The 27,898-nt window shown below is 57.4% G+C and overlaps 3 protein-coding genes across 10 annotated transcripts; 2 read left to right on the plus strand and 1 right to left on the minus strand.

The window, feature by feature from the left end:
- The first annotated feature begins 758 nt into the window (after positions 1–758).
- Positions 759–9,727, plus strand: ADAMTS4 (ADAM metallopeptidase with thrombospondin type 1 motif 4). Its single transcript, XM_040452366.1, has 9 exons — positions 759–2,646; positions 3,764–4,087; positions 4,330–4,462; positions 5,037–5,207; positions 5,930–6,216; positions 6,323–6,509; positions 6,760–6,935; positions 7,844–8,019; positions 8,524–9,727. Exons 1-9 carry the CDS (start codon positions 2,023–2,025, stop codon positions 8,948–8,950), a joined length of 2,505 nt encoding a protein of 834 aa, XP_040308300.1. The 5' UTR covers positions 759–2,022; the 3' UTR covers positions 8,951–9,727.
- Positions 9,728–18,042: 8,315 nt separating this feature from the next.
- Positions 18,043–23,776, plus strand: B4GALT3 (beta-1,4-galactosyltransferase 3). 4 transcript variants are annotated; one of them, XM_040452376.1, is made up of 8 exons: positions 18,043–18,166; positions 19,044–19,118; positions 19,486–19,760; positions 20,299–20,534; positions 21,125–21,315; positions 21,445–21,567; positions 22,761–22,865; positions 22,996–23,776. In XM_040452376.1, the coding sequence occupies exons 3-8, from the start codon at positions 19,499–19,501 to the stop codon at positions 23,267–23,269; spliced, it is 1,191 nt and encodes a 396-aa protein (XP_040308310.1). In that variant the 5' UTR covers positions 18,043–18,166; positions 19,044–19,118; positions 19,486–19,498; the 3' UTR covers positions 23,270–23,776. The 4 variants fall into 4 exon arrangements, with proteins under 4 accessions (XP_040308310.1, XP_040308309.1, XP_040308311.1 ...); XM_040452375.1 differs by having other exon boundaries at positions 18,055–18,166; positions 18,973–19,118; XM_040452377.1 differs by lacking the exon at positions 18,043–18,166 and adding an exon at positions 18,399–18,774 and having other exon boundaries at positions 18,973–19,118.
- Positions 23,777–23,875: 99 nt separating this feature from the next.
- On the minus strand, positions 23,876–27,829 carry PPOX (protoporphyrinogen oxidase). Of its 5 annotated transcripts, none has more exons than XM_040452370.1 (13): positions 27,650–27,827; positions 27,362–27,467; positions 26,854–26,988; positions 26,608–26,738; positions 26,339–26,471; positions 25,892–26,036; positions 25,594–25,784; positions 25,080–25,140; positions 24,778–24,896; positions 24,587–24,697; positions 24,341–24,487; positions 24,177–24,219; positions 23,876–24,093 (listed from the first exon to the last, which is right to left on the minus strand). In XM_040452370.1, exons 2-13 carry the CDS (start codon positions 27,446–27,448, stop codon positions 23,951–23,953), a joined length of 1,446 nt encoding a protein of 481 aa, XP_040308304.1. In that variant the 5' UTR covers positions 27,449–27,467; positions 27,650–27,827; the 3' UTR covers positions 23,876–23,950. The 5 variants fall into 5 exon arrangements, with proteins under 5 accessions (XP_040308304.1, XP_040308303.1, XP_040308305.1 ...); XM_040452369.1 differs by having other exon boundaries at positions 26,608–26,756; XM_040452371.1 differs by having other exon boundaries at positions 26,608–26,723; positions 27,650–27,826.
- Positions 27,830–27,898: the final 69 nt, after the last annotated feature.

Genomic DNA, 27,898 nt, shown 5'->3' on the forward strand with positions numbered 1-27,898 from the left:
TATTAGTGACCTGAGCAGGAAGGGAGGGGGAAAGGAAGCGTTCTGGTGGATATGATTTGGGAGACAGGAGGTGACAAGGCAGAGAGTGGATAGGGGAATGGGGGCAGGGGCAGGTGATCTGCCTCTGGGAAAGGAAAGGCACCGCTGACTGCGTTCTCTTTCCTGGGGATATCCTGGGGAAAGGAGTGGCCACAGCATGGGGAGGGCAGAAATGTTCCCTCCTTCTGTACCCCTTGCTTCCTTGCCTCCAGAGTCCACCCCCCCCCCCCGGACCACTTTGCTGAGTTCTCTCCCGTCTAGAACCACTTCCTTCTCCGAATACTGCCCCTTCCTCCCCAGGCACTCTCCCCACCCCAGGCACTGGGTTCCTGTTCCTCTCAGTACCCTAATTTCCCTATACACGCAGTCCTGCCTCCACCCTGTCCTGTCCGTGTCTCATGGGCAGTGAGAAAGGAAAGATTACTAGATATTCCGGGAACAGTTGTGTTCTCGGGGCAACGTGAGGCCAAAGGAGGGAGCCGGGTGGGGGGGTTCCCCAGGATGGGTTGACTTTGGGTGCATCTGGGTTCCTGAGAGAGCAAGTCTTTCTGTGCTGGGGGCTGGCCGACTTGGGGCTGGGGGAGGGTTTTAGGGCAGTTGGGAGTGGGCAGGAACAGGGCCAAGAGCCTGGGGGAAGCTACTGGGAGCTGGGCCAGGGAAATGGGGAGCCAGGAAGCGGGGAGGGGGAGCCCTGGGGGGAATGGAGGCGGAATGGCTGTTCCGGGCTTGGGAGGGTGTGGGTAGTGGTAACTCAGGAACGGGGGGAGCCCGAGGGAGAGAGGGAGTGTTAGAGAAAAGGAGGTGCCACCCTGGATCCTCCTTCTATAAAAGGAAAAGTCGTTGACCTCTCCTGCCTTATCCTCTGCCTGCTCCACATGCCCATTCCAAGCCGACTCATCCTACCTTTGGGCAGTAAATTCCCTGACGGCCGTCTCCTTGCCTGCCCCATCTCCCGCCTGGCCGACCGGCCTCTCTCCCACTGTTTGTTCCCATCCTGAGCCAAAGGCCGGCCACCTCCTTTGCTCTGCCCTCTCGGTGCTTCCTTACCTGTTGCCCACTGCCTTTCCCTGGGCAGTTCTCTCAGCCCTGGAAAGCAGCCTCTAGGGGCAGAGGGCAGCTCATGAGGGAGCCCTGAGAAAAGGGAGGCCATGCCAGATGAGAGAATGGGAGCGAGAATTCTCCCGGGACCGTGGCCTTTCTGTGCGTGTTGACCAGGCCCTTTCCCTGACTTCCTACCCCTCCTGGGGCTCTGTCCCACCAAAAAGGGAAAGAGACAGCTGAGAGCCGACTGTGGGGTTTGGGGAAAGGCTATGTCATCAGCTGGCCCGGTGCCTATGATCCATCCGGCTGCTAGAGATTCCCCTCCCCTGGGCAAGTCCCATTTTTTTTTTTTTTAAAGGAAAACAAAAACTAGGATTTTTGGGAAGCAATGAGACACCCATCTGAGTTCCACCAACCAAGCTCCTGTCTGAATGGCTTATAGCTCAGCCAATCGCCGAAGCTCGGGATGCTTAAAAGAGCTGGCGCGCGGAGAGAGGCTGGGAAGAACCCACAGGGAGACCCACAGACACATAGACCCGGGAGAGAGAGAGAGGAGGAGAGACAGAGACAAAGGCACAGCGGAAGGAGCCAGAGACAGGGCAGGCACAGAGGCAAAGCCAGACAGTCTGAGGGAGCCCAGAAGGAGAGGCCAGAGGCCAGAGCTAAAGAAGACACGGGCAGGGAGAGACAAAGACATAGGAGAGGAGGGGGTGTGAGAGGAGAGTTTGGGGGAAGCCAGGCCACTAGGCGCCTCTCCTAAGCCTAAGGGCCAAGTTTTCCCCCCTGTCTCCTCTGACCGGCCCCGGCCCCTCTGAAAACTCTGCCTCTGACCTTGGCACAAGTCCGAGCCCCCAGGCTGCAGAGAGGAGCTTTCCAAAGCCAGGGCGGGGAGGACTTGGTGCCCAGACGGCCTCAATCCCTCCCGGCCGCGGCACCAGTGCCATGAACAGGACGGACCGGCATCCCAGGAGGGGCTTGGCGGGGTGCTGGCCGTGGGGAGCCCGACCCCGCCTGCCGCTCCCCCCTGCGCCCGTCTCCCTGCCGCCGCTGCTACTGCTGGCCTCCCTCCTGCCCTCGGCCCGGCCGGCCAGCCCCCTCCCCCGGGAGGAGGAGATCGTGTTTCCAGAGAAGCTTAACGGCAGCATCCTGCCGGGTCTGGGCGCCCCTGCCAGGCTTCTGTACCGCCTGCCAGCCTTTGGGGAGACGCTGCTGCTTGAGCTGGAGCAGGACCCCGGCGTGCGGGTCGAGGGGCTGACGGTGCAGTACCTGGGCCAAGCACCTGAGCTGCTGGGAGGGGCAGAGCCGGGCACCTACCTCACCGGCACCGTCAACGGAGACCCAGAGTCGGTGGCATCTCTGCACTGGGACGGGGGAGCCCTGTTAGGGGTGCTGCAGTATCGGGGGACCGAGCTCCACATCCAGCCCCTGGAGGGAGGCACCCCTAACTCTGCCGGGGGCCCCGGGGCTCACATCCTATGCCGGAAGAGTCCTGCCAGCGGCCAGGGCCCCATGTGCAACGTCAAGGCTCCCCCCGGGGACCCCAGCCCCAGCCCCCGAAGAGCCAAGGTAGGCAAGCCCTGGAGTCTGTGTCCTGCAGCGTCCTCCCGCCATGTCTGTCCTACTGACCCCCATTCACGCTCTCTCCACCCACTTCCATTGCTGGCCATTCTTCTTCCCTGCCTTCTGTCTGCCTCTGCTCTTTCCACCAGCCTCCCTTCTTGGAAAGGCTCTGGCTTCTCCCTGCCCTATCCCTTCTCCCGGCCGGACTGCTGATCCCACCCGAGGAGGGCTCTCGGGGTTCTCTGCCGGCAGTGACCCCCCCCTCTGGCCACCCCAACCCCGCTTGGCCACAGCATCCTCCTGGTACCATCTCCTGCGATAAGGCTCTCCTGACTGCCCCTTGGCTGTCCCAAACTTTCCGCGCCCCAAATTTGATTTCTGGCCGGGCCCCCCCCCCGCCACCAACTATAAAGGAGTGAGAGGTTTGAAAGGAGTGAGGATTGGCCCCTGGCTTCTGGTGCTGCCTTCACGATAGTTCTGGCAAAGTGCAAACTAGGGCCGAAGTGGACGAGGAGGAAAGGCGCCCCGTACCTGGTCAGTCCCCTTCCAGCACTGCGGACTGACTGCAAGGCGGCCTGAGGCTCCATCCTTCCCTCCCTCCCACTGCCGGCCTCCCCCCCCTCCCCTCCCTCCCTCTCTCGCTTTAATCCAGACCAGCCGCTCTCCCTCCACACCCGCCACGCTGAGATCTGGCCCTGGCCCTAGCTGCTGACTGAATTGTTCCTCCAACCACACAGGGCAGACACGTTGCAGCCCGGCCCTCTAGCTCCAGGCCTGCAGGCCCCGTCGCACTCGGGCCCGGGGGACCCCCAAACCCCTCCCAGAGGCATTCTCACTGCGCTTTCGCCTCTGGGGCTCACGCAGCCCTGGGACGTGGCATCCCCCCCCTCCCACCCCCTCCCCTTCTCAGAACCGACAGCTGATTTCTCAGAGTTACCACAAAAGCCCTGGGACTTTGGGGTTGGGGGGAGGGCCCAGGCGAGACCCGTGGGGAATGTGTGGGGGAATGTGTGGCGCAGCTGGCTCTGCTGAGTTCGAGACCCAGGAAGTAAGGGGGGTGGGGGGTAGTGATCCACGGGGCTGGGCGGCTGTTTCAGGGCACCCCCCCCCTTTTCCAATCCAGCGCTTCGCTTCACTGAGTAGATTTGTGGAGACTCTGGTGGTGGCCGACGACAAAATGGCAGCATTTCACGGTGCGGGGCTAAAGCGCTACCTGCTGACGGTGATGGCGGCAACGGCCAAGGCCTTCAAGCACCCAAGCATCCGCAACCCCGTCAGCTTGGTGGTGACTCGCCTCGTGATTCTGGGGCCAGGCGAGGAAGGGCCCCAAGTGGGACCCAGCGCCGCCCAGACCCTGCGCAGCTTCTGCGCCTGGCAGCGAGGACTCAACACCCCCGAGGACTCGGACCCGGCCCACTTTGACACAGCCATTCTGTTCACCCGGCAGGTGAGGCCCCAGTCGGCCCCCACGGGCCACGTGCTGCGTTAACTCCCCAACCAGCGTCACTGTGGAAACCGTGACGTAAACGGCGCCCCTGGAGCCGCACGACGTGTCGCCTCGGCCCCGGCCACGTGGCCGAGGCCATCCAGGCCCCGACGGCGCTGGGGGCCCAGCTAACCTAGATCTCTCGTCCCGGCGGGCCCCGGGGTCTTGGTTCCTCATGCGTCTTCTGTGACCCCTCTCCGCAGGACCTGTGTGGGGTCTCCACCTGCGACACTCTGGGCATGGCCGACGTGGGCACCGTGTGTGACCCGGCTCGGAGCTGTGCTATTGTGGAGGACGATGGGCTCCAGTCAGCCTTCACTGCTGCTCACGAACTGGGTAATGTGGGAGTGGGGCTGTGGGGCACCCGGGATGGATGAGAGAGGTAGCAGGCCCGGGGAAAGGGGACAATGGGCTCACTAGAATGCGAGTAGGGGTCACAAGGTGACCTCCACCCGCCGGCCTAGGCCCAGGGCCGTTATCCTTCTCTGCTGTGGATGCAGACAAACATTTAGCTTCTTCTATTAAATGAGATAGCGTGTGGAAACTTACCGTGAACTCTGTGTGTGTGTGTGTGTGTGTGTGTGTGTGTGTGTGTGTGTGTTTGGGGACGGCACAGTATTGAGAGAGATGCTATTCGTCAGAGTCAGCGATAGAATGTTGGGAACGTTGACTACAAGGAAAAGGGGGTAGGGAGGTGCCCTGAGTGTGTTTGGGGGGAAGGGGAGACAGAGAAATGGGGGCTACATATGGAGGAACCCTGGAGCACCGGAAGGAGACGGGGGTGGGGCAGTGTGGGATGTGGGGAGAATCTGACCATCCACAGCTGGAACCAGGTTTATCATGGGCTTGAAGCCCCCTGAGGGCACAGAGAGGGGACCCTTGGGCCCTAACCAGGCCTCTGCTCTCGCAGGCCATGTCTTCAACATGCTCCATGATAACTCAAAGTCATGTGTTGGTCTGAATGGGCCTGGAAGTACCTCCCGCCATGTCATGGCTCCTGTGATGGCTCACGTGGACCCCGAGGAGCCCTGGTCCCCCTGCAGTGCCCGCTTCATCACTGACTTCCTGGACAATGGCTATGGTAAGCAGATGGCTCACCCCTTTCTCTGTTCGGCTCTGGGCTCCTGCCCCACCCCCCACCCCCCACCATACTCTCTCTTCTGCTGCGTTCTGCATGGGCCCAGTTGACTCCCTCAAATGTGTTTCCTCTGCAGTGTGGGACGGGGTGAGAAATGCTTCTGTCTTTGCGTGGTTCCCACTTCCTCTAGAATAAATAGCACAGCCAAGGCAGGCAACTTTTGGTGCCGTAGAATTAGATCTCACCTTTTAAGGGTCAGCCCTATTCACACTAGAAGGGGCCCGCTGTGAGGGAGGTGACTGCCCGTCACTTGAGGTGTGCAAGCCTGCGGGACGGCCTGCTACTCGGCAGGTTGCTGATAAGAAGCAGACTCCAGAGCCCTGTAGTTGCTTAGAGCAGGTAGGAAGACTCAGGGCTTTTGGGTTCCTGTCCTGATGCTGTTCGTTAGACACGAGTAGATGTGTGAGTGTAAGTTTCTTCACGTCTGTGTGTCTGATCTGTAAAACAGGTCTCTTGGTTAAACGAGAGAGTGTCGCTCAGGCATTGAGCCGAGGCTCATCACATTACAAGCACCCAGTCAATTGCCTCTGCTGCTGAAAGCTTTCTCCGGCCTCGGGATTTGGATTCTAGGATCCCTCAGGCCCCAGGGAGTCCAAGCTTTCAGCCGGCAACCTAGAGCGTTCCCTCAGCCCGCTGCTGACCTCACATCCCTACCCCCTTCCCAGGGCACTGTCTCTTAGACAAGCCAGAGGCGCCCCTGCGTCTGCCTGTGACTTTCCCCGGCAAGGACTATGACGCTGATCGCCAGTGCCAGCTGACCTTCGGGCCTGACTCACGCCATTGTCCGCAGCTGCCTCCGCCCTGTGCTGCCCTCTGGTGCTCCGGCCATCTCAACGGCCATGCCATGTGCCAGACCAAGCATTCGCCCTGGGCCGATGGCACCCCCTGCGGCCCGGCGCAGGCCTGCATGGGTGGCCGCTGCCTCCACGTGGACCAGCTTCAGGATTTCAACGTGAGGTCCCAGGGCAGGGGTGCAAGCAGGGGGCCGGAGGAGTGGGGACTGGCCCTGGGCCTGGGAGACTGTACTTACTGGCAGAGCACCCTTTCTGCTTCTGCAGGTCCCACAGGCTGGCGGCTGGGGTCCCTGGGGATCATGGGGCGGCTGCTCTCGGAGCTGCGGGGGCGGCGTCCAGTTCTCTTCCCGGGACTGCACGCGGCCGGTCCCCCGCAACGGCGGCAAGTACTGTGAGGGCCGCCGCACCCGCTTCCGTTCCTGCAACACCCAGGACTGCCCAACGGGGTCAGGTGAGGAGTGGGAGGCACAGAGGCCTTCAGGCGGGGACAGTGGGGCTGAGGCGGTCGTCCCTTGAGTGTAGGGACCGTCCCCTGCTGTCGAGGGGAGAGACCTCACCGTTCAGGGACCTCCTCTGGCAGTCTGGGGGGGGGGGGGGAGAGCGGTGCCACGCCGTCCAGGGGCCTGAGGGGCTGAGACGGAGGGGCTGCGGTGGGACGTGGTAAGGAAAGAGGACCCTGACCGGCCGTTTTACCCCAACAGCACTGACCTTCCGCGAAGAGCAGTGCGCCGCCTACAACCACCGCACCGACCTCTTCAAGAGCTTTCCGGGGCCCATGGACTGGGTCCCGCGCTACACGGGGGTGGCCCCCCGGGACCAGTGCAAACTCACCTGCCAGGCCCGGGCCCTGGGCTACTACTACGTGCTGGAGCCACGGGTGAGGGCCGGACGCCCCCAGGCGCCGTGCGTTCTCGGTCTTTCCCGCAGCCCCCCCTACCTGCTGAGATGGCACAGTTCCCCCAAAGCAGCCCCTAGCCGTGCCGGGCCAGCCCGGGCTCTGTCAGGCTCCTCTGTCCCCCGGGTATTGGGAAAACAAGCCCCAGACTCTAGATAAGTTTCCCGTGGTTTCTTTTTCTCTCTCTTCCCGTCTCCCTGGGCTCTGCTTCGTGAGAAGGGATGTGGCCTTTTGGGCAAGTCTTTGACCCCGTTTCCTTGGGCTCCTCTCTGAATTCCAGGGGTGGCCTCGTTCAGCTCGCGGATGACCAGTCCGTCACTGGACAGGCCTCTTGGAGACAGGGGCGCCTCCCCACTCCCTCCCTGCGCTAGGGCGGTTTGTTGAAGGCCGAAGGGAGGAGCCCTAGCAGATTTTTCACCCCCTACCTCGGGGAAAACTCGTACACGTCGGCCGCCCCCTAGCGTCCATGTGGGTCACTGCCTTCGAGGTTCAGGGCTGGTGTTGAGACTCGGACAGACGTGTGATGTCCGCCTGGGCCCCTCTGCTTGCCAGCTGTCTCCCCCTTGGGAGACTGTGCACTCATCTTTCTGAAACCTCAGTGTTCCATCTCTGGAAACCTCAAGGAGTGCTTGTGAGATTTGCATTCTTGTTTACAAAGCACGTAGCACAGTGCCTGGTCCATAGGGAGTATTCTGAAAACGGTAGATTTTTAAATTTCTGTTGTCGCCACGCTCATCACCCCTTATGGCGGCGGGGCTCACGCCGCACCCCGTCCACTTTGCTGCCCCCCCCCCCCCCCCCCCGCCGCCCAGCCTTTACGACGGCCCCTTCCTGGTGGGATCTGGCTTCACCCAATCCCTCCTGACTTGGCATTGCTCCTCTCTTGACAGGTGGTAGACGGTACGCCCTGTTCCCCGGACAGCTCCTCGGTCTGTGTGCAGGGCCGCTGCATCCACGCCGGCTGTGACCGTGTCATCGGCTCCAAAAAGAAGTTTGACAAGTGCATGGTGTGCGGAGGGGATGGTTCCGGCTGCCGAAAGCAGTCCGGCTCCTTCAGAAAATTCAGGTTCGTCCGCTATTTATTTCCTCCCCTCGGGCCCCTGGGGTTGCCAGGGTGAACTTCACGCTGTTTCTCCCCTCAAAGAGCTTCCTGTCTCGCAGGGGAGACAGATGAGTAGCCAGGTACAGCACCTGTTGAGCAGGTGGCCGCCTGGGCTGCTGTGAGGGCCCTGGTGGGCCTCAGGGAGGGCTTCCCCAGGAAGTAACTTGCTTCTGGAGGGAGAGGGGGAATCGGACCGGCATCGAAGAGGTGGGCTTCGAGGGGCACCTCAGTGAGGGGGCACCGGATGCAAAGATCTAGAGAGAAGAGGGGGGAGGGCACGCTTGTACACAGCTCAGACCTACAGACCTGAGACTATCGGATCTCAGGTCTATGCGGACCCCTTACACAGCTTTAGGGGGACAACCCTCTTTGCACACATACTCACACATACGGCCGTACAAACACAGCTCGGAAAGGCTGGAGGGATTCCGGAAGATGCTGAGCTCCCCCTCTATTCCTCCCACGCAGGTACGGGTACAACAACGTGGTCACGATCCCCGCGGGGGCCACTCATATCCTTGTCCGGCAGCAGGGGGCCCCCGGTGTCCGCAGCCTCTACCTGGCCCTGAAGCTCCAGGACGGCTCCTACGCCCTCAACGGTGAATACACCCTGATGCCCTCTGCCACGGATGTGGTGCTGCCCGGGGCGGTCAGTCTACGCTACAGCGGGGCCACCGCGGCCTCGGAGACACTGTCAGGCCACGGGCCGCTGGCCCAGCCCTTAACGCTGCAGGTCCTGGTGGCTAGCAACCCCCAGAACGCTCGCCTCCGGTACAGCTTCTTTGTGCCCCAGCCGGCCCCTTCGACGCCGCATCCCACCCCCCAGGACTGGCTGCACCGCAAGGCACAGATCCTGGAGATCCTCCGGCGGCGCCCCTGGGCGGGCAGGAAATAACCTCATCGTCCCCGCTGCCCTCTGCGGGCACCGGGGCCTCGGACTGAGTTGGGAGGTGGGGGGGGGCTTCCGCGGCTGCCTCACGCTGCCACGGCGGGGAGGGGCTGAGATTGTGAGGCCTGCCCTCCTCCCCTGCCCTGATGCGCAGGCTGGCCCTGCCCTGGTTTCCTGCCCTGGACGGCAGTGACGGGTGGTGGATGGAAGGGGCTGGGGACAGTCCCCCATCTAAACTGCCCCCTCCACCCTGCTGGTCACAGGAGGGAGGGGGAAGCCGGGGGCGGCAGTTGTATTTATTTAGTATTTATTCACTTTTATTTAGCACCAGGGAAGGGGACGAGGGCTAGGGTCCTGGGGAAACTGACTTCCGCCCCTCATAACCCTCACCCCGGCTAGGAAATCCAGGGTGGTGGTGATAGGCATAACTGATCCGTGTGTATGTGTGTGTGTGTGCGTGTGTGCATGTGCGTGTGCGTGTGTGTGTGTGTGTGTGTGTTCACGCATAAGGTACATCCTGCCCTGCTTTCTCCTCCCTGAACTTGTTTTCTGGGAAAGGGAGAGTCAAGGGGAGGATAGGCCTTCAGGGAGTAAGGGATTATCATATTTTTTAAATATATATTGAATTCTGCTATTTATGTGCTCCTTTGGGAGTCAGACACATGTGGGCTTGCACCCCGGCTCCACACCTCCGAACGTTCGTTTCCTCAGTTGCCAATAATAATACCTCCCTTGGAAATTGTTGTGAGGACTAAGTCATGTAAATAAAGGACTAGCATCGTGCCTGGCGCTGGGTCAAGTGCTCTGCGGTGGCCGCTGCCTCTGGTTGGTGTCACCGCCACTCTGCCTGCCTCCGACGTCCAGGGGCTCGGAGGTGGTGGAGAGTATGTCAGCGGTGCCCACCCTCAGCCCCAGGCCACGCTCCTCTGGTGGGCAGAACGCCGTCCTGCACTCGGAGGGACTCTCAGAGAAAGGACGGCTGTGTCCCTGATCCCTGGAGACGCCCAGTCAATAGAGACGGAATAAACGCTCGACCCCAGACACAGTTGATAAGAATAAGAAGGCACAAAGGAAAACAAGAACGGCTCCGTCCACGCCAACAGGCACTTAGGACTGAGGGCCCCTCGTGGGGTCTGGTGGGGATGTCATTGTAGGAAGGGCACTGGAGAGGGAGTCCCCGGGCGTGACTTTGAGTTGGGGTTCAGTCTTACCGGCTAGTGGTGTTGGGGAAGTCACTGGTGCTGAGCCTTCGGCGGCTCTTATGCGTCAGGGGGCTGATAACACGCGTCCCCACCGGGTTGTTCTGGAAACAGTTGATAACCACAGTTTCAGAACAGCAAAGGCCGAACCGCGTGAGAGGTTACCCTTGTGACTACTGAGTGATTAGGACAGGGGCCCCCAGAATCAACCGGGGCAAACACAGCAGACGTCTCTGAAGGTGTGAGGATAGAACGGCATTTAACAGAGGGCAGGGCATGGTTTGGGAAGTCCAGCAAGCAAGGAGAATGGTGGGGAGGCGGGTCGGGGGGGGGGGGGGGCGGACAGCCAGGTGTTCCCTGGAGGTCGACGCAGGGAACACAGACTCGAGGGGCAGGAGGTCACCAGACACAGTTGTACTTTTCCTTCCGAGGAGGTGGCCTTGCTTAAGAAAGAACCGGGGCAACCCTGTGTGCGTCGTGGAGGACGCGCGGTTGGAAAAGGGGTGGCAGGTGCATCGGAACGATAGGCAGAGCCCTGTGCAAAGTCCGTGCGAAGTACACACACACACACACACACACACACACACACACAGTGTGACTGACGGGGCTCACCGTTCGGAAACAACAGGACATTGCAAAGCTCTGCATCATAAGGGCCAGATAAGCCACAGAGCCTGAGCCCAGACTCAGTGGGCTGTGAGGGGTAAGGAGGGTGAGTCTCAGGCTGGGCTGAGCAGAGGGCCACCCTGACGGCCTTCTCGCCTTTCCGTCGTGCTCGCGGTAGTCCACACTTTGAAAGTCACCTTCACATGCAGCCTCTTAACAGGAGGCTCTTCCCTCACCACGTCGGGCTCTGCCTGGCATAAAGAGGAAACTTTTCTCAGGGGTGCATGGGTGGCTCAGTCGGTTGAGCGTCTGACTCCCGCCTCAGAGGGCGTGATCTTGCAGTTCGGGAGTTCGAGCCCCGCAGCGGGCTTGCTGCTGTCAGCACAGACGGTGGTGCCTGCTTTGGATCCTCTGCCCGCCTCCCCCCCGATCTCTCTCCACCCCTCCCCTGCTTGTTCTCTGTTTCTCAAAAATAAATAAAACATTACAAAACATCTTGGTTTCAACTGACGAAATTTTTCCCAGAGAGGGAATGAGCTTAGGGACCATGTCTGTGATTGGGTGGGCGCGAAAGCGGAGGACACAGAGAGCTAGCCTCTCAAAGACGAATAGTGGGCATCACGGCCCTCAATCCCGGGCGAGGCCCGACCCCTTTCTGGAACGCTCTTCTCCAGCCCACCCTTCCCCTACCTCGGCTATAGACTGGCCTGATGCCCCCCTCAGGGGTCCAGCGAGTTCTTGCCAGGGATGGGAGGAATTCATATACCTTCTTGGAAGAGCCAGATGGGCTCTTGTCTCTCCAGTCTGCCTACTTATTGCCTTCCTGGGCCTGTGCTACATTGTGGGCGAGCAGTCGGGAGGAGAAACAGGAATATCAGGAAGTTATGTTATGCACACCGAGCTCCAGTATCTGGTCTTAGAGGGAAAAAGCGAGAACAACATTGAGCTGATGAAAGGGAGTCTGTGACTGTGGGAGGACAAGGGCAGCAAGCGCCCTGTCCCTGGAGAAGTTCAAGCAGAGTTTGGACAACCATTTTTTTTTTTAACGCATATTTATTTTTGAGACAGCAAGAGACAGAGCACGAACGGGGGAGGGTCAGAGAGAGAGGGAGACACAGAATCGGAAGCAGGCTCCAGGCTCTGAGCTGTCGGCACAGAGCCCAACGCGGGGCTCGAACTCGTGGACCGTGAGATCATGACCCGAGCCAAAGTGGGACGCTTAGCCGACTGAGCCACCCAGGCGCCCCTGGACAACCATTTTATGGGGTGGTAAGTGCTGTGCCTGTGTGTTTGGGGTGGGGCTGGGGGCTTGAACAATAACTGTGAGCTGAGCCAATTTCTTAAAGCTCTTTCTGCCCCTCAGATCCTCCACCTCTGCGGTTAGAGCAGAGGAAATCCGGGCATTTGTCCAGCCACGATTTTCGTGGTGGGGGGTGGGAAAGCCAGGTTTCTGGGATGCTCTGCTCACGTACACGTCTACCCCAGCCCCAGCCCCTCTTCTTTAATCTTCACGTAGTATTACAGTATTTGGCCTTCTAAACTACCAGACTGACAGTCAGTGACAAAACCCGGCAGCTCATTGGTCAGGGCTTGGGGGGGAAGGAGGAGGAAGAAAGTGGAATTCGATGTATTAACATTTTATTGGCTAAGAGGATGCTTCTGAACCAATTGAATACTTTCCCCATTGACTGTTGCTAGAGGGGTAAGCCAAAATCATTTGCAGCAAGACTCAACCAGCTGACAGCTGAGGGAAACCACCAGTTCTAAAAATGCTCAGAGGAAGCCTGAGGGGTGCGGGAGGGTGGGGGGGGGGGGGGGCGGGTGGCAGAGAGGAATTACTGAACAATTTCCCCAGAAAGGACCTTGTATAGGGACAGGCCCAGAGGACTTAAGTAGCCTTCTGGAAGGAAAGGGAGGAGAGGAAGCATGTTTAAGACATCCCTCACGGTCTTTGGGAAACCAGCACCCGGCCCTACAAACCCAGGGACGTACCCTGAGGTTGGCCTGGCCAGCTTCACAGAGATGTATCAGCACATCCTCCCGATAACGTAGAGGCGTACAAGCATCGAGAAGCTGCAAATATGAGAATTTTGGCCTGAAAGTGGGTCAGAGGAAAACATATTAATTGAAATATCACTTCCCACGGAGAACTGACTGTTTCTCCGTTTGTTCAGTAACTGAGCCGTCGGGTTATGAATGGGAGTCAGAGTCACGCTCTCACGGCATCTGGAAAGGACACCGAGTTTTGGAGTCAGACTGAATCTAAGCTTTGCTACTCACACGTGATGATGTGATCTGAAGTTCCTTGATCTTGGTAACCCTCGGTTTCTTAATGTGTAAAGTGGGTATTACTACTACCTGCCTTATGGAGAGGTTGTCAGAACTTAAGAATACAATGGCAGGGGCGCCTGGGTGGCTCGGTCGTGAGGCGTTTGATTCTTAATTTCAGCTCAGGTCATGATCTCACGGTTTGTGAGTTCCAGCCCTGCTTGGGATGCTCCCTCTCCCTCTCTCCCTCTCTGCCCCTCCACTGCTCTCTCTCTCTCTCTCTGTCTCTCTGTCTCTCAAAAATAAATAAACATTAAAAAAAAGAAGAAGAATATAATGGTGTATGTGTTTGGCCCTGTGTCCGGCTTCTAGTAAGTGTCAGTACATGCTGATTCTCTTCCCCTCAGATCTCTTCCTTTGCCTGCCCCCTCTTTCCACTCCTGTATTAGCATGAGAAAATAAGTATACCGAGGAACTGTCTAGGTCAGATATAAGATGGGCTATTTTGGAGAATTTTTGCTACAAGTTCTTGGTTACATTTAGGGGATGATAAAAGGAAGCCATGGTCCCCGTCCTTGGAGTTCACAGTCTGGTGGCTGAGACAGTCAAGTAAGACCAAAATGCCAGACCCCCGTGACAGATGCCATGAGATGAGGGACACCTAGCATAGAAGATGGGGCCACAAGTGTTCCTGGAGGAGGTGTCTGCCTCCCCTTCTAGAAGGCTGTGAGAGTAAGCGGGTGTTGGAAGAAGAAAGAATTTCTGCTCCGGAGGGCAGCTCAAGGGTTCTTCTCTGTTATGCAAAACCAAAGAGAAGTAAAACAAACAGCTTTGAAGGATAATACTGTAAGTGGCCCAGTAGGGTTGGAAGGGGAGGTTGGGGTTAGAAGCTACATCTCAGTGGACAACGTTGAATGGGAGAGCGAAGATTTTAAAGACATTGGGCTGTTCCATAAAATGTGCTCCTGGTCCGTGCCGTCTCCTCCCAATGCCTCTGATGTTTCCTTGAGAAACTAAATAGAGATTTATATGCCTTTAAATTCATTTTGAAAACGAGACCGGATTTCTTCTATTGCGTTGTGTGTCATGACTGGACCACTAGGGGCCCTAGGATTTTAAAATTTTTATTATTGTTATTTTTTCTTTTTTTTAATTTACATCCCAGTTAGTTAGCATCTAGTGCAACAATGATTTCAGGAGTAGATTCCTTAGTGCCCCTTACCCGTTTAGCCCATCCCCCCTCCCACAACGCCTCCAGCAACCCTCAGTTTGTTCTCCATATTTATGAGTCTCTTCTGTTTTGTCCCCCTCCCTGTCTCTATATTATTTTTGCTTCCCTTCCCCTATGTTCACCTGTTTTGTATCTTAAATTCCTCACATGAGTGAAGCCACATGATATTTGTCTTTCTCTGACTGACCAATTTCGCTTAGTATAATACCCTCCAGTTCCATCCACGTCGTTGCAAATGGCAAGATTTCGTTCTTTTTGATTGCCGAGTAATACTCCATTATGTATACATACCGCATCTTCTTTATTCACTCACCCGTCGATGCATTTGGGCTCTTTCCATACTTTGGCTATTGTTGATAGTGCTGCTATAAACATTGGGGCGCATGTGCCCCTTCGAAACAGCACACCTGTATCCCTTGGATAAATACCTAGTAGTGCAATGGCTGGGTGGTAGGGTAGTTCTATTTTTAGTTTTTTGCAGAACCTCCATACTGTTTTCCAGAGTGGCTGCACCAATTTGCATTCCCACCAGCAGTGCAAAAGGGTTCCTCTTTCTCCTCATCCTCCCCAGCATCTGTCCTTGCCTGAGTTGTTAATTTTAGCCATTCTGACAGGTGTGGTGGTATCTCATTGTGGTTTTGATTTGTATTTCCCTGATGATGAGTGAGGTTGAGCATTTTTTCATGTGTCGGTTGACCATCTGGATGTCTTCTTTGGAGAAGTGTCTATTCACGTCTTTTGCCCATTTCTTCACTGGATTATTTGTTCTTCGGGTGTTGCGTTTGTTAAGTTCTTTATAGTTGTTGGGTACTAACCCTTTGTCTGATATGTTCTTTACAAATATCTTCTCCCATTCTGTCAGTTGCCTTTTAGTTTTGCTGAATTCTTCGCTGTGCAGAAGCTTTTTATTTTGATGAGGTCCCAATAGTTCATTTTTGCTTTTGTTTCCCTTGCCTCTGGAAACCTGTTGAGTCAGAAGTTGCTGCGGCCAAGGTCAAAGAGGTTTTTGCCTGCTTTCTCCTCGAGGATTTTGATGGCTTCCTGTCTTACATTTAGGTCTTTCATCTACTTTGAGTTTATTTTTGTGTATAGTGTAAGAAAGTGGTCCAGGTTCATTCTTCTGCATGTCGCTGTCCAGTTTTCCCAGCACCACTTGCTGAAGAGTCTGTCTTTATTCCATTGGGATATTCTTTCCCGCTTTGTCAAAGATTAGTTGGCCATATGTTTGTGGGTCCATTTCTGGGTTCTCTATTCTGTTCCATTGATCTGAGTGTCTGTTTTGGTGGCAATACCATACTGTCTTGATGATTACAGCTTTGTAATACAGCTTGAAGTCTGTATTATTATTATCTTTTAAGTTTATTTATTTATTTTGAAAGAGACAGAGACTGTGCGAGTGGGGGAGGGGCAGAGAGGAGACAGAGAATTCCAAGCAGCCTCCACGCTGTTAGCATGGAGCCCGGCCCTGGGCTCAAACTCACGAAACCTTGAGATCATGACCTGAGGTGAAAGCACGAGTCCGATCCTTAACCAACTGAGCTCCCAGAATTTATTCAGAACACAGAAAGACAGGATACTGTGGTAGAAACCAGCAATATTAGAACTTACGTTTTCAGCGACGTAGCATTTCTAGGTGATGATCAAGTCTGGAGTGTGGCCAGGGTGAAATGGAATAGAGGTGCAAGGTCTTGAAAATGAAGCTTGCAAATTAATGCAGGGGAAGTGCAGCAGACGGCAGGTGGAGATGTGGGATAGATGATGAAGTTCAGTTTTTCAAAACCTGAACACCATAGAGGAGTAGAGAGGCTCAGGGGAAGGGTCCTGTGAGTGAACCACATTTCCACTTTCTCTAGGAGTCTGTCTTTTCCACTACACCGTGAACTCCTTAAACAATCAGGGCTTTTATTCCGTTCCTACTTTGTGCTCAAAATTCAGATAGACTGAATATCTACTTCTGCTGGCATTGTTCCCTAGTTCACAGTATCACAAAACCCCTTAAGATGGGGTTCATTTTATAGATGAAACCTAGAAAGTGTATTGTTCAACATCACACAGCCAGGGCGTGTATGGTCAAAAGCCGGTGATTCTGCTGGAACCCACCATTGTCTCATTTTGAACCTCCCCAGGCATCTCCAGTTCATGAAGTCCAAAGTTTAACTGGTCATCTCTACTGTTTCGCCCCAACGTGCCTCTTCTAAGTTTTGTTTCTTACTGAATGGTGCCACCATCCACCCAGAGGTCCACACGAGAAATCGGGGAGTCTTGGGGCGCCTGGGTGGCTCAGTAGGTTGAGCATGTGACTCTTGGCTTCAGCTCAGGTCGTGTGATCTCTCTCAAGATAAACAAATAAACTTAAAAAAAAATTTTTAAATACAGTTTTCAGAAAAAGGTAAAATGATGACAGTCATGCTGCTAAAGAAACATTTATTCTGACGACAGTTGTTCAAATGGTAAGGAAGACTTTTTTCAGGACCATTGTGATAAGCGTAAAGACTATCCCAGTCAGAGAGGTTGGGCTCCACTCTGCGTACAATAAGGACAAGGGGCTATTTAGAGCCAATGAGAAGTATGAGAGGGTCAGTGGATGGAAAATTACATCGAGGATAAGGAGATCCTGGCTAAACTGACTTAGCAGGGTTCTTGCTGAAAGTGGCTGGTGGTCCAAGGATGAGGCCTATTTGAAAAGAAACCTCAGAGGAGCCCGTCTGAAGTTTGGTCGAGGAGAGTCTTTGTCAATATCTAAATAAAAATGAACACGTGTGAAAGATGTTATTTAACTCACGAGGGAACTGGCAGATGGTATAGCTAGTTTAAAAGAAAATCTGAAGAACAGACATTTACAGATCAAGAGTACAGAATTGAAGATGACAATGGAGGCGAAAACTGTTTGCTTGTTTGTTTGTTTTGTGTGATGTGGGGAATAGGGGGTTAATTGAACCTGATATTGGGACAAAATTTGCATGTCGGATCAGTTACCTACAGAGTTGTAAAATAGTTCCCATGGAAACAGACTCTCGTAAGGCAGCAGCAGGATCCAGCAGCAGGATCGTCACTTCTGGGAAGTGTTTCCCGAGTCTCTACGTGAGAATGGGTTGCAATTTCTGGGCAATCGTGTTTATCACACTATATTGTTTATATCCTTCCCTTCCTCCCATACACGCTCATGAACTTTTTGAGGCAGACATCGTGACTTATTCCAAGTTTCCTGGCTCTGAACAGCAGCTTCTTAGGAACATAACATGCTAAGAGGGTAGTGGAAGCCGCAAGATCAACATATTGGGTACTAATGGAGCGTCCATTTTATTCTAATATCTGGGAAAACGCAGTTTTACATTGAAGCTGGCGCTTCCCTCTTCACTCAATGTTTCCTTGTTTTATTAACTAACCGTTTCTATTTCAAGGTCGCGGGACACCCTGGGGATACAAAAATGCGCCTGAGCAGTCGCAACGAGATACCCCGAGCAAGAAACAATTGTGAGACTAAGTGGCACTAAGTGGCAGGGGCACCACGGACACGCCGGGAAGGGGCTGGCCCGCCGTGACAGGTCTTGGGGCGCGCCAGAAACTGTCGCACTGGCCTCTGGGTCAGGCTCGGCCCGGCAAGAGAGCCCTGGTGGGAGCTGATGTCTTCCCAGTCTGAGGGGTGGGAAATGGCATCCGGGCCGGAGCGCGTCCAGGAAGGAGAGCCCCCCGCCGGCTCTCGGAGCGCCCCAGCCCCGCCCGCCCGCCTGCGCTCGGGCCTCTGTCGTCCTCTGTCCCCCTCTGTCTCGGGCGCCCCGCCCGCCAGGCCCCGCCCCGTGACGCCAGGCCCCGCCCCGTGACGCCAGGCCCCGCCCCGCGGCGCCCGCTTCCAAGATGGCGGCGGCGATGCCTGCCAGGCAGTCCGGGTGGCGGTGACGACGGGAAGCTGGAGAGCAGGTATGTGGGCTGGGGGTGATGGGGCGAGAGGCCCGGGAGAAAGGTTCGGGCGACTGGCGCGTTGAGAAGTTTTGGGCAAAGGCTGGAGACCAGCTTGAGCGGGGAGGGGGGGGGGATGCGTCCCAGGTGGACGTTCGGACAGAGGCCGGTGGGCTCACGTTGCAAATGCAAGAGGAGGTTGGGGTGGGATGGGGGTGCGCGGAAAGAACAGGTCTGTGACCCTCTGCAGCGCGCTGGCCACGCCCCTTCAGTGAGCCGGGCCAGGTATCCCCGACAGGTTCTGCCCAGCCCTCCCTCTCCCTGCCTCACTTTTAGCCGTAACCCTCCTCCCCACCCCCGCTAGGACGGGGATGGGGTAGAAAGGGTAGAGGAGGCCACCCCCACCCTCCTCCCCGCCGCGCTCCGGGGCTGTTTGCTTGCAGCTCCCAGGTGGTCACGCTGCCTGCACCTGCGGAGCTAGCTCCCAGGCACGTGAAGAACGGAAAGGAGCCTGTTTCCTACTCCGCCCTTGGTCCTCCTGAGGCCACTCCACAATCCTGTCGTGACTGCCTCACCCCTTGGCGAAAATAATGGCTCCATTAGCCGCCTTGTCCCTACTCCCCAAACAGGTTGGTCCTGTTGGGGTGGGGTATGGTTAAGTAAGCGTGAACCCGACCCTCTAGGCAGCCGGGGCAGAGGCCAGGGACCTACGATCTCTGGCTTCTCCCCTTGTCTTTCCAACCGCTTTCCCTCACTTCCCAGTTTCACCCTGATGTTGAGCTCTGCCCCTCTGGGTGGGTGGTTATCCTTGACCACTTGTGTTACAGCTGGCCCCCGGATCGCTGTTGGAGTGTTGGATGGAGCCCTTCTCTGTCCTCTGTGACATTTCCAATTTTAGATAATGCCTCACATCTCTGCCCCGCCGGGACCCCCCGAAGCTCCCATGATCCCGAAGAAGACGGCTTGAACCTAGGTGAGTCTGTCCCCCTCTAAAATTGGAAGGGAGGTTCTCCAGGGACTCCTTTGAAAGGGACATGGGACCTGAATGATGTAAGCATTCTTGGGGGTGGGGACCGAGAGTAGTTGGCTGAGTGGTTTGGGGAGGAGGTGGAGGAGAGTGAAACTTGGGCTGGAAATGGCAGGTGGTAGGGCTGCTGGCGGTTACATTCTGTTTCTTTTTCGTGCCTGACCGTTCACCTGTGTGCTCCCTTCTGCGACTTTGTTCTTTGTCTCTTCTTCCTCTTAACTCGCGGCGCCGCCTTCATTCTTAACTGAGGATCTCTCTGCTGGCTTGCTCGTTGCCTGCCTGCCCCCCAGAACTCTCCTCTCTCCCTCCTCAGACCTCACCCCAGGATGTTGCGGAGGCTGCTGGAGCGGCCCTGCACACTGGCCCTGCTTGTGGGCTCCCAGCTGGCTGTCATGATGTACCTGTCCCTGGGGGGCTTCCGAAGCCTCAGTGCCCTATTTGGCCGAGAGCAGGGGCCGACATTTGACTATTCTCATCCCCATGATGTCTACAGTAACCTCAGTCACCTACCTGGGGCCCCTGTTGCCCCAGGGGGTCCTCCAGCTCCTCAAGGTCTGCCCTACTGTCCAGAACGATCTCCTCTCTTAGGTGAGTGCAGAAAGGAGGAGGAAGTAAAGGGAAGGCCAAGGTGTGGGGACAGGGCTAGGGCGGCAGGAGTGGGGGCTTGGATGATGCTAAAGTACCTGAAAGGTGGGCTGAGGTTGACGTGGAGCCCGTTCCGAATTTGGAATTTAGATTGGGCTCCTGGGTTGAGCCACAACTTTCCATCGCCTGGCCATTCTCGTGCTCTCCCTGCCTTGGGCTGGGAATTGCTTCCTTTGTAGATGAGCTCTGGTTTAGTTAGTTGCAAGTCCTGTGTTCTCCATCTTCTAACGGTAGCCTCCAGCCTAGCGAGGCAGGAGAGAGGGAGCGTGAAAAGACGCAGGCCGGGTGGAGAGCCTGTACCTTCCACACTTTGTAAAGCTGTCCCAGTGACGGCATACGCGAGGCTTGTGAGGTTTCTAACGAGCCCTCGGGAAAGCTGAGCCCCGGCACCCAGGCTGCCAGGGCCAGAGGCGCTCCCAGGCCTGGGGGTCCTTTTCTCATCGCCCCTCGAATCCCTGACCTTGCCGTTCTCTCCCCGCAGTGGGTCCTGTGTCCGTGTCCTTTAGCCCAGTGCCGTCCCTGGCGGAGATTGTGGAGAGGAATCCCCGGGTGGAGCCGGGGGGTCGGTACCGCCCCGCAGGGTGTGAGCCCCGCTCCCGAACCGCCATCATTGTGCCCCACCGTGCCCGGGAGCACCACCTGCGCCTGCTTCTCTACCACCTGCACCCCTTCCTGCAGCGCCAACAGCTCGCCTACGGCATCTACGTCATCCACCAGGTACCCGGGCCCCGCCCGGCTCTCTCTGTGACGGAGCCTCGGGTCCCTGCCCCCCCACTCCCACGTAGTAGGGCCCTGGAACAGTTCTGAGGGGGTCAGACCGTTGAAGGTGGGGAAAGACGCAGCACTGCTCGGCCAGCTTGTCCGCCCCGTAACTCCCCCGGTTCTGTTTAGGGTGTTGTTCCCACGGTCTTCCGTGATCTCTTCCTTCGTTGAACTTGCAATGGTGCAAGTTTGGCACCGGCCAGACCCGGACTAAAGTTAGTTCTGCCATTTGTCCCACACGTGACCTTGAACAAGTTTCTTAACCCCCTAAAATGAGGCAAAGAGTGAAAACTAATAGACACCTGTTTTCCGTGGCTATTGGTTGTCAGGATGAAAATGCTAGACAGCGGCACGTAAGTATCAGACACATGCTGATGCTCAACAAGTATTTGCTGAACGAAAAATGAACGTTTGTCTTTCTCTCCATTCTGCTCGCCACCCTCCCTTCACCCGCCTTTGATCTCCCTCCTTTCATTTTTGTACTTGGGCCCCTCTTCTCCATGCTGCCTACAGACACGGTCTGCTTCTCCTCCATTACCTTCCAGGCTGGCAATGGGACCTTTAACAGGGCCAAGCTGCTGAACGTTGGGGTGCGGGAGGCCCTGCGTGACGAGGAATGGGACTGCCTGTTCCTGCACGACGTGGACCTGCTGCCCGAGAACGACCACAATCTGTATGTGTGTGACCCCCGGGGACCCCGGCACGTCGCCGTCGCCATGAACAAGTTCGGATACAGGTATAGAGGGCACGAGAGGGCGCGGGGAAGTAGGGAACCCCACCGTCCGCTGGGGGGAGAGCCAAGGGGATGTGGGTGGGGATGTCTCCCCAAAAGACTTGTGGAATCCAGGCACCTTTCTCTCCCTAGCCTCCCGTACCCCCAGTACTTTGGAGGAGTCTCGGCGCTCACTCCTGACCAGTACCTGAAGATGAATGGCTTCCCCAATGAATACTGGGGCTGGGGCGGTGAGGATGACGACATTGCTACCAGGTCAGACTTCCTGCCACCACTCCCTACCCCCACCTCAGCCTGGGGGCCTGTCCTCGGAGAGCACGCCTGACTCTAGCGAGCCGGACCCACACCGTGCCCATTCTTCTCCCTTAGCTTTTTCAGTCCACCCGGGTCAGGCTTTGCGTGCCGGTCTCCATTCTGTCGTCCCCCGGTCTCCTAGATCCTGATGAGTTATGTTTCTGGGAGAGACGATGAGATCAAGAGGCTACAGTATCACGGGATTCCTTCCAGAGTCGGAAGCGGGCCTAGCGACACTTCAGTCCTGCCTTGCAAGTCCTGGCTTGCATCCAGACCACTTCCGGTGGGGCAGGGGAGGAGGGGCTCTGCTCCATACAGCCCAGAACCACTTTGTTGGTTGGAGTCCGTGTCACTGGCACGGTGCCAGCTCATTTTTAGCCTGTGAAATGCTTTGACCTTCAGCCTCAGCTGACCCAGTTTCCTATCTGTGGCGTGAGGATTTGGGCTTGCTGTGCTAGACCCGTTGCGTCCCCTCCCCGCCTTGGCCCCTCCGGGACGAGCTCTCTGAATTCTTGTCCTCTGTATGTGTGTGAAGGACCCAGCAGTTTCTAAACGTACGTGTGCTTTCAGTACCTTCCCAGGCCATCTTCAGGTCTTGCTTCTGTGTGTCCCAGATGGGGTTTGTTTCCCTCCAGGTCCTGATTATTTGGTTCCGTTCTTTTCCTAATGACGGGGACAGGTGGAGGGGTCGGGGTGAGGGAGTTGAGGCAGCTCGGCCGCCGTTCTAGATAAGAGTTGCCGAGCTTGGGTCCGCGACTCTCGGTCTTGCCCTGTCCTTTTGATCAGATGGCTCCTCTCCCTGCCCTTCCTGGACTGCCAGGGCGCTTCCCGTTAGCCACGTAGAGAGCAAAGGTGGGACGTGCGCACCCACCTCTGCCCGTTGTTTAACGAGGCCCCAGGGTTTGGATGCACTGGCACCAGCCCCAGGCTTTGGATACATCCAGCTTCTACGTTCTCTTGTGCCACTTCCTTCTTTCTCTTTGACTTTCTCTCTTCTTCCAGTACGTGGCACTTTTTTGCCTAACCGGTGAGAGTGGCTCTCTGTGTACAGAAACACGTAATCGCTTCCTTGCTGGCCGGACGTAGCTCCTGTTGGCCTGTCCGGAGCTTTCCTCCACTCCGGATCCTCCACGGTGCCCTCACTTTTCCCATAGGGTACGTCTGGCTGGGATGAAGATCTCGCGCCCCCCGACATCCGTGGGGCACTATAAGATGGTGAAGCACCGAGGAGACAAGGGAAATGAGGAAAACCCCCACAGGTAGGGAGGACCGCCCGCGAATGGTGACTGGGCCCTCAGGGTTCTGCATCCCGGCCAGGAAACGCCTAGAGGTCCCTAAGTCCCCGGCTGTTTCTCCCTGGGCCTTAGTTCTCCAACCTCTGACCCTCAGATTTGACCTCCTGGTCCGTACCCAGAATTCTTGGACACAAGATGGGATGAACTCACTGACATACCGACTGCTGGCTCGAGAGCTGGGCCCTCTCTATACCAACATCACAGCAGACATTGGAACTGACCCTCGGGGTCCCCGGACTCCCTCCGGGCCCCGTTACCCACCTGGTTCCTCCCAGGCCTTCCGCCAAGAGATGCTGCAGCGCCGGCCCCCAGCCAGGCCTGGCCCTCTGCCTACTGCCAACCACACAGCCCCCCAGGGCTCACACTGACTCCTCCTTCCTGCCCACCTCAATCATGAAACTGAATCCGAGGGGTCGCATTCTCCCCGCCCTCGGCTCCTCACTGCTCTCAGAGGGGACGTGGGGGAACTGAACTCCAGTGCTGGGCTGGAGGCAAGGGCCTCTCCTCACTGCTGGACTGGAGCTGGGCTCCTTTAGACCTGGGGGGTCCCTCTTTCTAGGGTCGCCTGCCAGGGCTTATGACTGAATCCTTGATGTCATGATTTTATGTGATGACTCCTGAGAGTCCCCGGCCCCAGGGGTAAGAGCAGGGCTGGACCCCAAGTCCCTTCCTCTTCCAGGAGAGAAGAGTGATCCGGCTTTTCCTGGGACCTCTGTGAATATTTATTCTATTTATGGTTCCGAGGAAGTAATGTTTGGTGAAGGAAACCCCTCCCTGGGTACTTTTCTGCCAGTGCTGGAGTAGCTTCCTCTTCTGGACCTGGCGCAGGGGGCTGGGATTTTGATATATTTTCTAATAAAGGACTTTGTCTTGCCTCTGCTCCTGCTTGCTGCATCCCAGGCACCTCGTGCCTATCTTTGCGACCTGCCCCCTGCCGCCTCGTGCCTGTAGGTGACAGAACAACCAGATCCAGCCAAGCTCCAGCAACTTTTATTTTCGTGGGTCAAGAACTGCCACCAGCGGGGCCAGGAGGAGGTGGGAGTTGGGGATCAGCTGTCCGGTTCCGAGCCCAGGACCCGGGCTGCTGCCTGGCGTCCGCTCTCTATACAGTCGTTAACGGCAACCCCCTCATAGGAGGCTCCGGCCAGAGTCAAGGGCAGCCTCTGAGAAGCCAAGAATTGCGTAGCTGCCTCTGGAAAGAAAAGATGAAAGGACGGTTAGAGCTGGGGGTCTGGTCTCCTTGCCCTCCTCAGCACACTCGCTCTCCCAACTCACCCAGTTTTTGCCAGTGGCCTAGTGTATACTGGGGGATGCAGTTCTGGGGAGAGAAGAGGGGATACGGGGAAATTTTTGCTGCTGATGAACAAGCCCGGGTAGACGGTGACAAATCCACCGCTTCCTGCCTTCGGTGGGAGTCGAGGAGCGTTTGCTCAACTCACCTTGTGTAGATGGACCAAGCAGTGGCTGGGTGGCTCTTTCAGTCCTAACTGGGTGGCAGCTGCTTCCTGGGCCTGTTGTTGGAGCAGCTCCGGAGATAAGGCTCCCCTGGCTACCAGCGTCTGTAACCAGGACCCTCCCAGCATCACCTAGGGAGAAGATATGGCACTGAGCAGCCTGGCCTGGCCTGCGCTGGGCACGGAGGAGCCCTCTGGAAACCCCCGCCAAGCAAAGCTGTCGCTTCTCACAGTCACTCGGAGGCCAGGGGGGCTTCCGTCCTGCTCAGGGAAAGCAACCGAGTCATACACAATTCCCAGGACGCCCGGGTCTTCTGAGGATGGCACCAAATGTCCAAATCCCTGGGGCGAGGAGAAGACCGGGTCAGGAAGGAGAGGTTCTGGTTGAGCCCATGCCTCTCGTTCCTCTGTGTCACAGCTACCTGCACAGGCAGACGGGCTCCTCGGTACTGCAGGTTCACCACAGCCACAGACACCGCAGTGATGGCGCTCAGGGCCCGGGCCAGAGGCGCAGCCTCCGCAGGGAGCAGCTTGCCGAGCACTGGGGGGAGAGCAGGTGGAGGCCCGCGTCAGGAGGCCTTCCCACCAGTCTCGCCCACCCTCCCCGGGGTTAGACCCCCCACAGGGATGACCAGTTCGGGGGGCACAGGATGGTCCCGTGGGTCCCGGAAGCTAAACTTTGCCTCACTCCCGCCGGGGAAGGGGACCGTGGCTACCTCGTTACCTGAAGCCGGAACAGCACTAATAACGTGGTCAGCATCCAGACTGCTGTCCCCTAGAGACACCTGACGGGACGAAAACATCTGAGGGACAGAGAGAATGGGAATGTTGCCCCACTTTCCCAGGCACCAAACGGGCAGGAGAGACTGAGTGCTGACCCAGGATGAAGAGACTGTGCGATCAGCACAGAACCCCCGGCCCCCCCCTCCCCCCACCCCGTTACTCCAGGAAGCGCAGACCAGACAAGCCAGTGTGGCCTCTGAGATGTGTAAGGGAGCTGGGCTGGCCCTTCCCCTATCTAAGCCACTTACAAGCACTACTTCTGTCTAGAGTTGGATCAAGCAGATCTCGGAGGAAGCTCTACAAATAAAGTCTAAGACCCTGGGGTGGCCCGTACTTAAACAGCATCTAGGAAAACCACGAATAACTAGTCTGGCCCACCCCGGCCTGGTTAAAACATAGAGGCAAAGATGGAAACTCTAATTAGACACACGTTCCACACCAGGGGCCTCTCCTACCTTCCAGCGCCTGTCTGCCTGGAGGCTGAGCCCACAGACGGGCTGGCCTCTGAGAATACGGACTCCTCTACGAGTCAGGTGGGTGTTAAGGGCTTGGGGCAACGTTTCCAGCCCTCCTCGGAGGGACCACTGGCTCCAGCGCTCGGCTCGGGCCTGGCTAATGAGTGCGGAGTCTGGCTGCGGGCTCTGCCCTGCACAGGAGGAGGCAGGGAAGAATCATTAAAACAGCACCCTGGCCTCCAGTCCCTTACTCTGGCGGTCCTTAATATCTTCATCCCTTGAGCCAATCCCCACTCACCTGCTCCCAGCAGCAGCCCCAGTAAAACGGAACGATGGGTTTGCTCGGCTTGGAAGAGACTGGGAAAGCAGGACCTGACGCTGAGCTCTCGGCTGTTGCCTGCAAACACTCCTCGGCAGAGGCTGTCCATGGCTAGAGACGCCACCTTAAGGGTGAGACCAGGATTGAGAGGCCAAGGAAGAAGCCGCACAGCCTACTTCCCACTGGTCCTGCTCGGTAGGGAACAGGGGTGGGGTAGGGTTTCCGTTGGGGAGCAGCCCGGCTGTAGCAAAACAATGGGAAGCAACGGAGGGCATCCACTCCCGACTGTTCTGAGGACTACTGGAGGTGAAGAGAAGGGGGCATCCCCAAGCCCTACAGAAGAGCCCCCCTAGGTGGCAGGTATGAGTGGAGGGCTCTGCAGCTGGTTAGGACGGAGGGGTTTCGGGGCCTCTGGGGCCACGTTACCTCGGGTCCAAGGCGGCGCTGGGCAAAACTGTGCACAGTCTCATCAGGGTCTTTGCCCCTGGGCGCGGTCAACTCCCTCAGCCCAGCCCAAAACAGAGGTTTGGAGAAGGGCGGTGAAGGGCGGAAGAGCCCCCTGCACTGAGGAAGGCATAGTCATTTCCATGCATCTGGCTCCTCTTGCTGGGAGGGCTGACAGACTGGGAGATGCAGTCGTGGAAGGGGTGAGAGCCAGGCGGGCAGGGGTGCAGTAAGGAGGTGACAGGCGTTACCTGAGGCCGGAGGGCAGCGCATGCAGGGCGCCACCTACGTACAGGAACCTGTTCTTGGCAGCTGGGTGGTCTCCCCGGACAGGCAACACTTCTGAGTCCAAGCCAAGCTCAGAAACCTGCTCTCCACACATCCTCAGGAAGAGGAGAAACTAAGGAAAGGACTGGCCCACCAATGCTCCCTCCCAAGCCTGTCCTCTAGTGAAGGGCCCTCCGCAAGCCCTCCTAGGCATTCCATAGCCTTCTCACCAGGAGCAGGGTCCGGGCCCCCAGCGCTCCCGCCGGCCGAATTCCTCGAGGTCCAAGTTCAAAGACAGCACCACCTGGCCCTCGGACTGAGCGGATCCAGCCTCCCAGACGCTCGCTGGCCTCCACCAGGACCACCTGGGAACAAGAGGGCGGCACGGCCTACATAGCCTCGGGGTAAATGGTCTGCAGGGGAAGAGGGCAGCGCACTCCCTTTTGCTGGAAACGGGAGGAGGGTATTAAAGCAGCCTCCCTCTAGGGGCGCCTGGGTGGCGCAGTCGGTTAAGCGTCCGACTTCAGCCAGGTCACGATCTCGCGGTCCGTGAGTTCGAGCCCCGCGTCGGGCTCTGGGCTGATGGCTCAGAGCCTGGAGCCTGTTTCCGATTCTGTGTCTCCCTCTCTCTCTGCCCCTCCCCCGTTCATGCTCTGTCTCTCTCTGTCCCAAAAATAAATAAACGTTGAAAAAAAAAAAATTTAAAGCAGCCTACCTCTGGCGCGACGGGGCACTCACCTTGGGGGGACAGGGGGCCCGGCTCAGGTGGTAACTGGCGGCCAAGCCGCTGATGCCTCCTCCCAGCACGACCACGGTCCGGCCCATTAGGAAACCTGGGTGTAGCCTGGGTAGGGGGCGCGGTGGGGGGAGGGGGATCGGACAGGCTGACGGGGCTGCACCTGCTCTGCGGCAGCCCCCCAGGTTCCACGTTCCACCCCCGGTCCGGGCCACTGCTCCAGGGGAAACCCGCAGAGCCCGCGGACGGGGTGGGGCCGGTGAGGTCCCCGCCCAGGGCCCAGGACCCACCCGCGAGAGGGCCGAGGGAGCTGGAGGGAGAGGTCTCCGGGTTCCCCGGCCGGCGCCCGGCGTGGAGGCGGATAAGGACCCCGCCCGCGCTATCTGCCAGCGCAGGGTTCGTGGCGCCGTGAGGGGCCCCAGGCCCGCGGCTCTCGCGCGGCCGCTTCGGCCGCCCCCTTCGGGCCCTCCGACTCCGCGTCCACTCCCTCCCGCCCCCGGATTGGCGGGCCTTGGGAGGCCCCGGATCACGCCCACCAA

This window comes from Herpailurus yagouaroundi, unplaced genomic scaffold (assembly GCF_014898765.1).
Source record: "Herpailurus yagouaroundi ecotype Mexico unplaced genomic scaffold, PumYag 207, whole genome shotgun sequence".
Taxonomy (NCBI): Eukaryota; Metazoa; Chordata; class Mammalia; order Carnivora; family Felidae; genus Herpailurus; species Herpailurus yagouaroundi.

Bases quoted from the DNA above. Each gene is read 5' to 3' on its own strand.
- PPOX (XM_040452369.1), bottom strand. From the start codon at position 27,448: ATGGGCCGGACCGTGGTCGTGCTGGGAGGAGGCATCAGCGGCTTGGCC. The intron at 26,989-27,361 runs GTGAGTGCCCCG...TCTTGTTCCCAG, and splicing joins GGGCCCCCTGTCCCCCCAAG to GTGGTCCTGGTGGAGGCCAG. The intron at 26,757-26,853 runs GTGAGAAGGCTA...TCCTTTCCTTAG, and splicing joins GGGCCCGGACCCTGCTCCTG to TTTCTCCTCTTCCTGAGGAT.
- B4GALT3 (XM_040452376.1), top strand. From the start codon at position 19,499: ATGTTGCGGAGGCTGCTGGAGCGGCCCTGCACACTGGCCCTGCTTGTG. The intron at 20,535-21,124 runs GTACCCGGGCCC...ATTACCTTCCAG, and splicing joins GCATCTACGTCATCCACCAG to GCTGGCAATGGGACCTTTAA. The intron at 21,316-21,444 runs GTATAGAGGGCA...TTCTCTCCCTAG, and splicing joins ATGAACAAGTTCGGATACAG to CCTCCCGTACCCCCAGTACT.
- ADAMTS4 (XM_040452366.1), top strand. From the start codon at position 2,023: ATGAACAGGACGGACCGGCATCCCAGGAGGGGCTTGGCGGGGTGCTGG. The intron at 6,510-6,759 runs GTGAGGAGTGGG...TTACCCCAACAG, and splicing joins GGACTGCCCAACGGGGTCAG to CACTGACCTTCCGCGAAGAG. The intron at 8,020-8,523 runs GTTCGTCCGCTA...CCTCCCACGCAG, and splicing joins GGCTCCTTCAGAAAATTCAG to GTACGGGTACAACAACGTGG.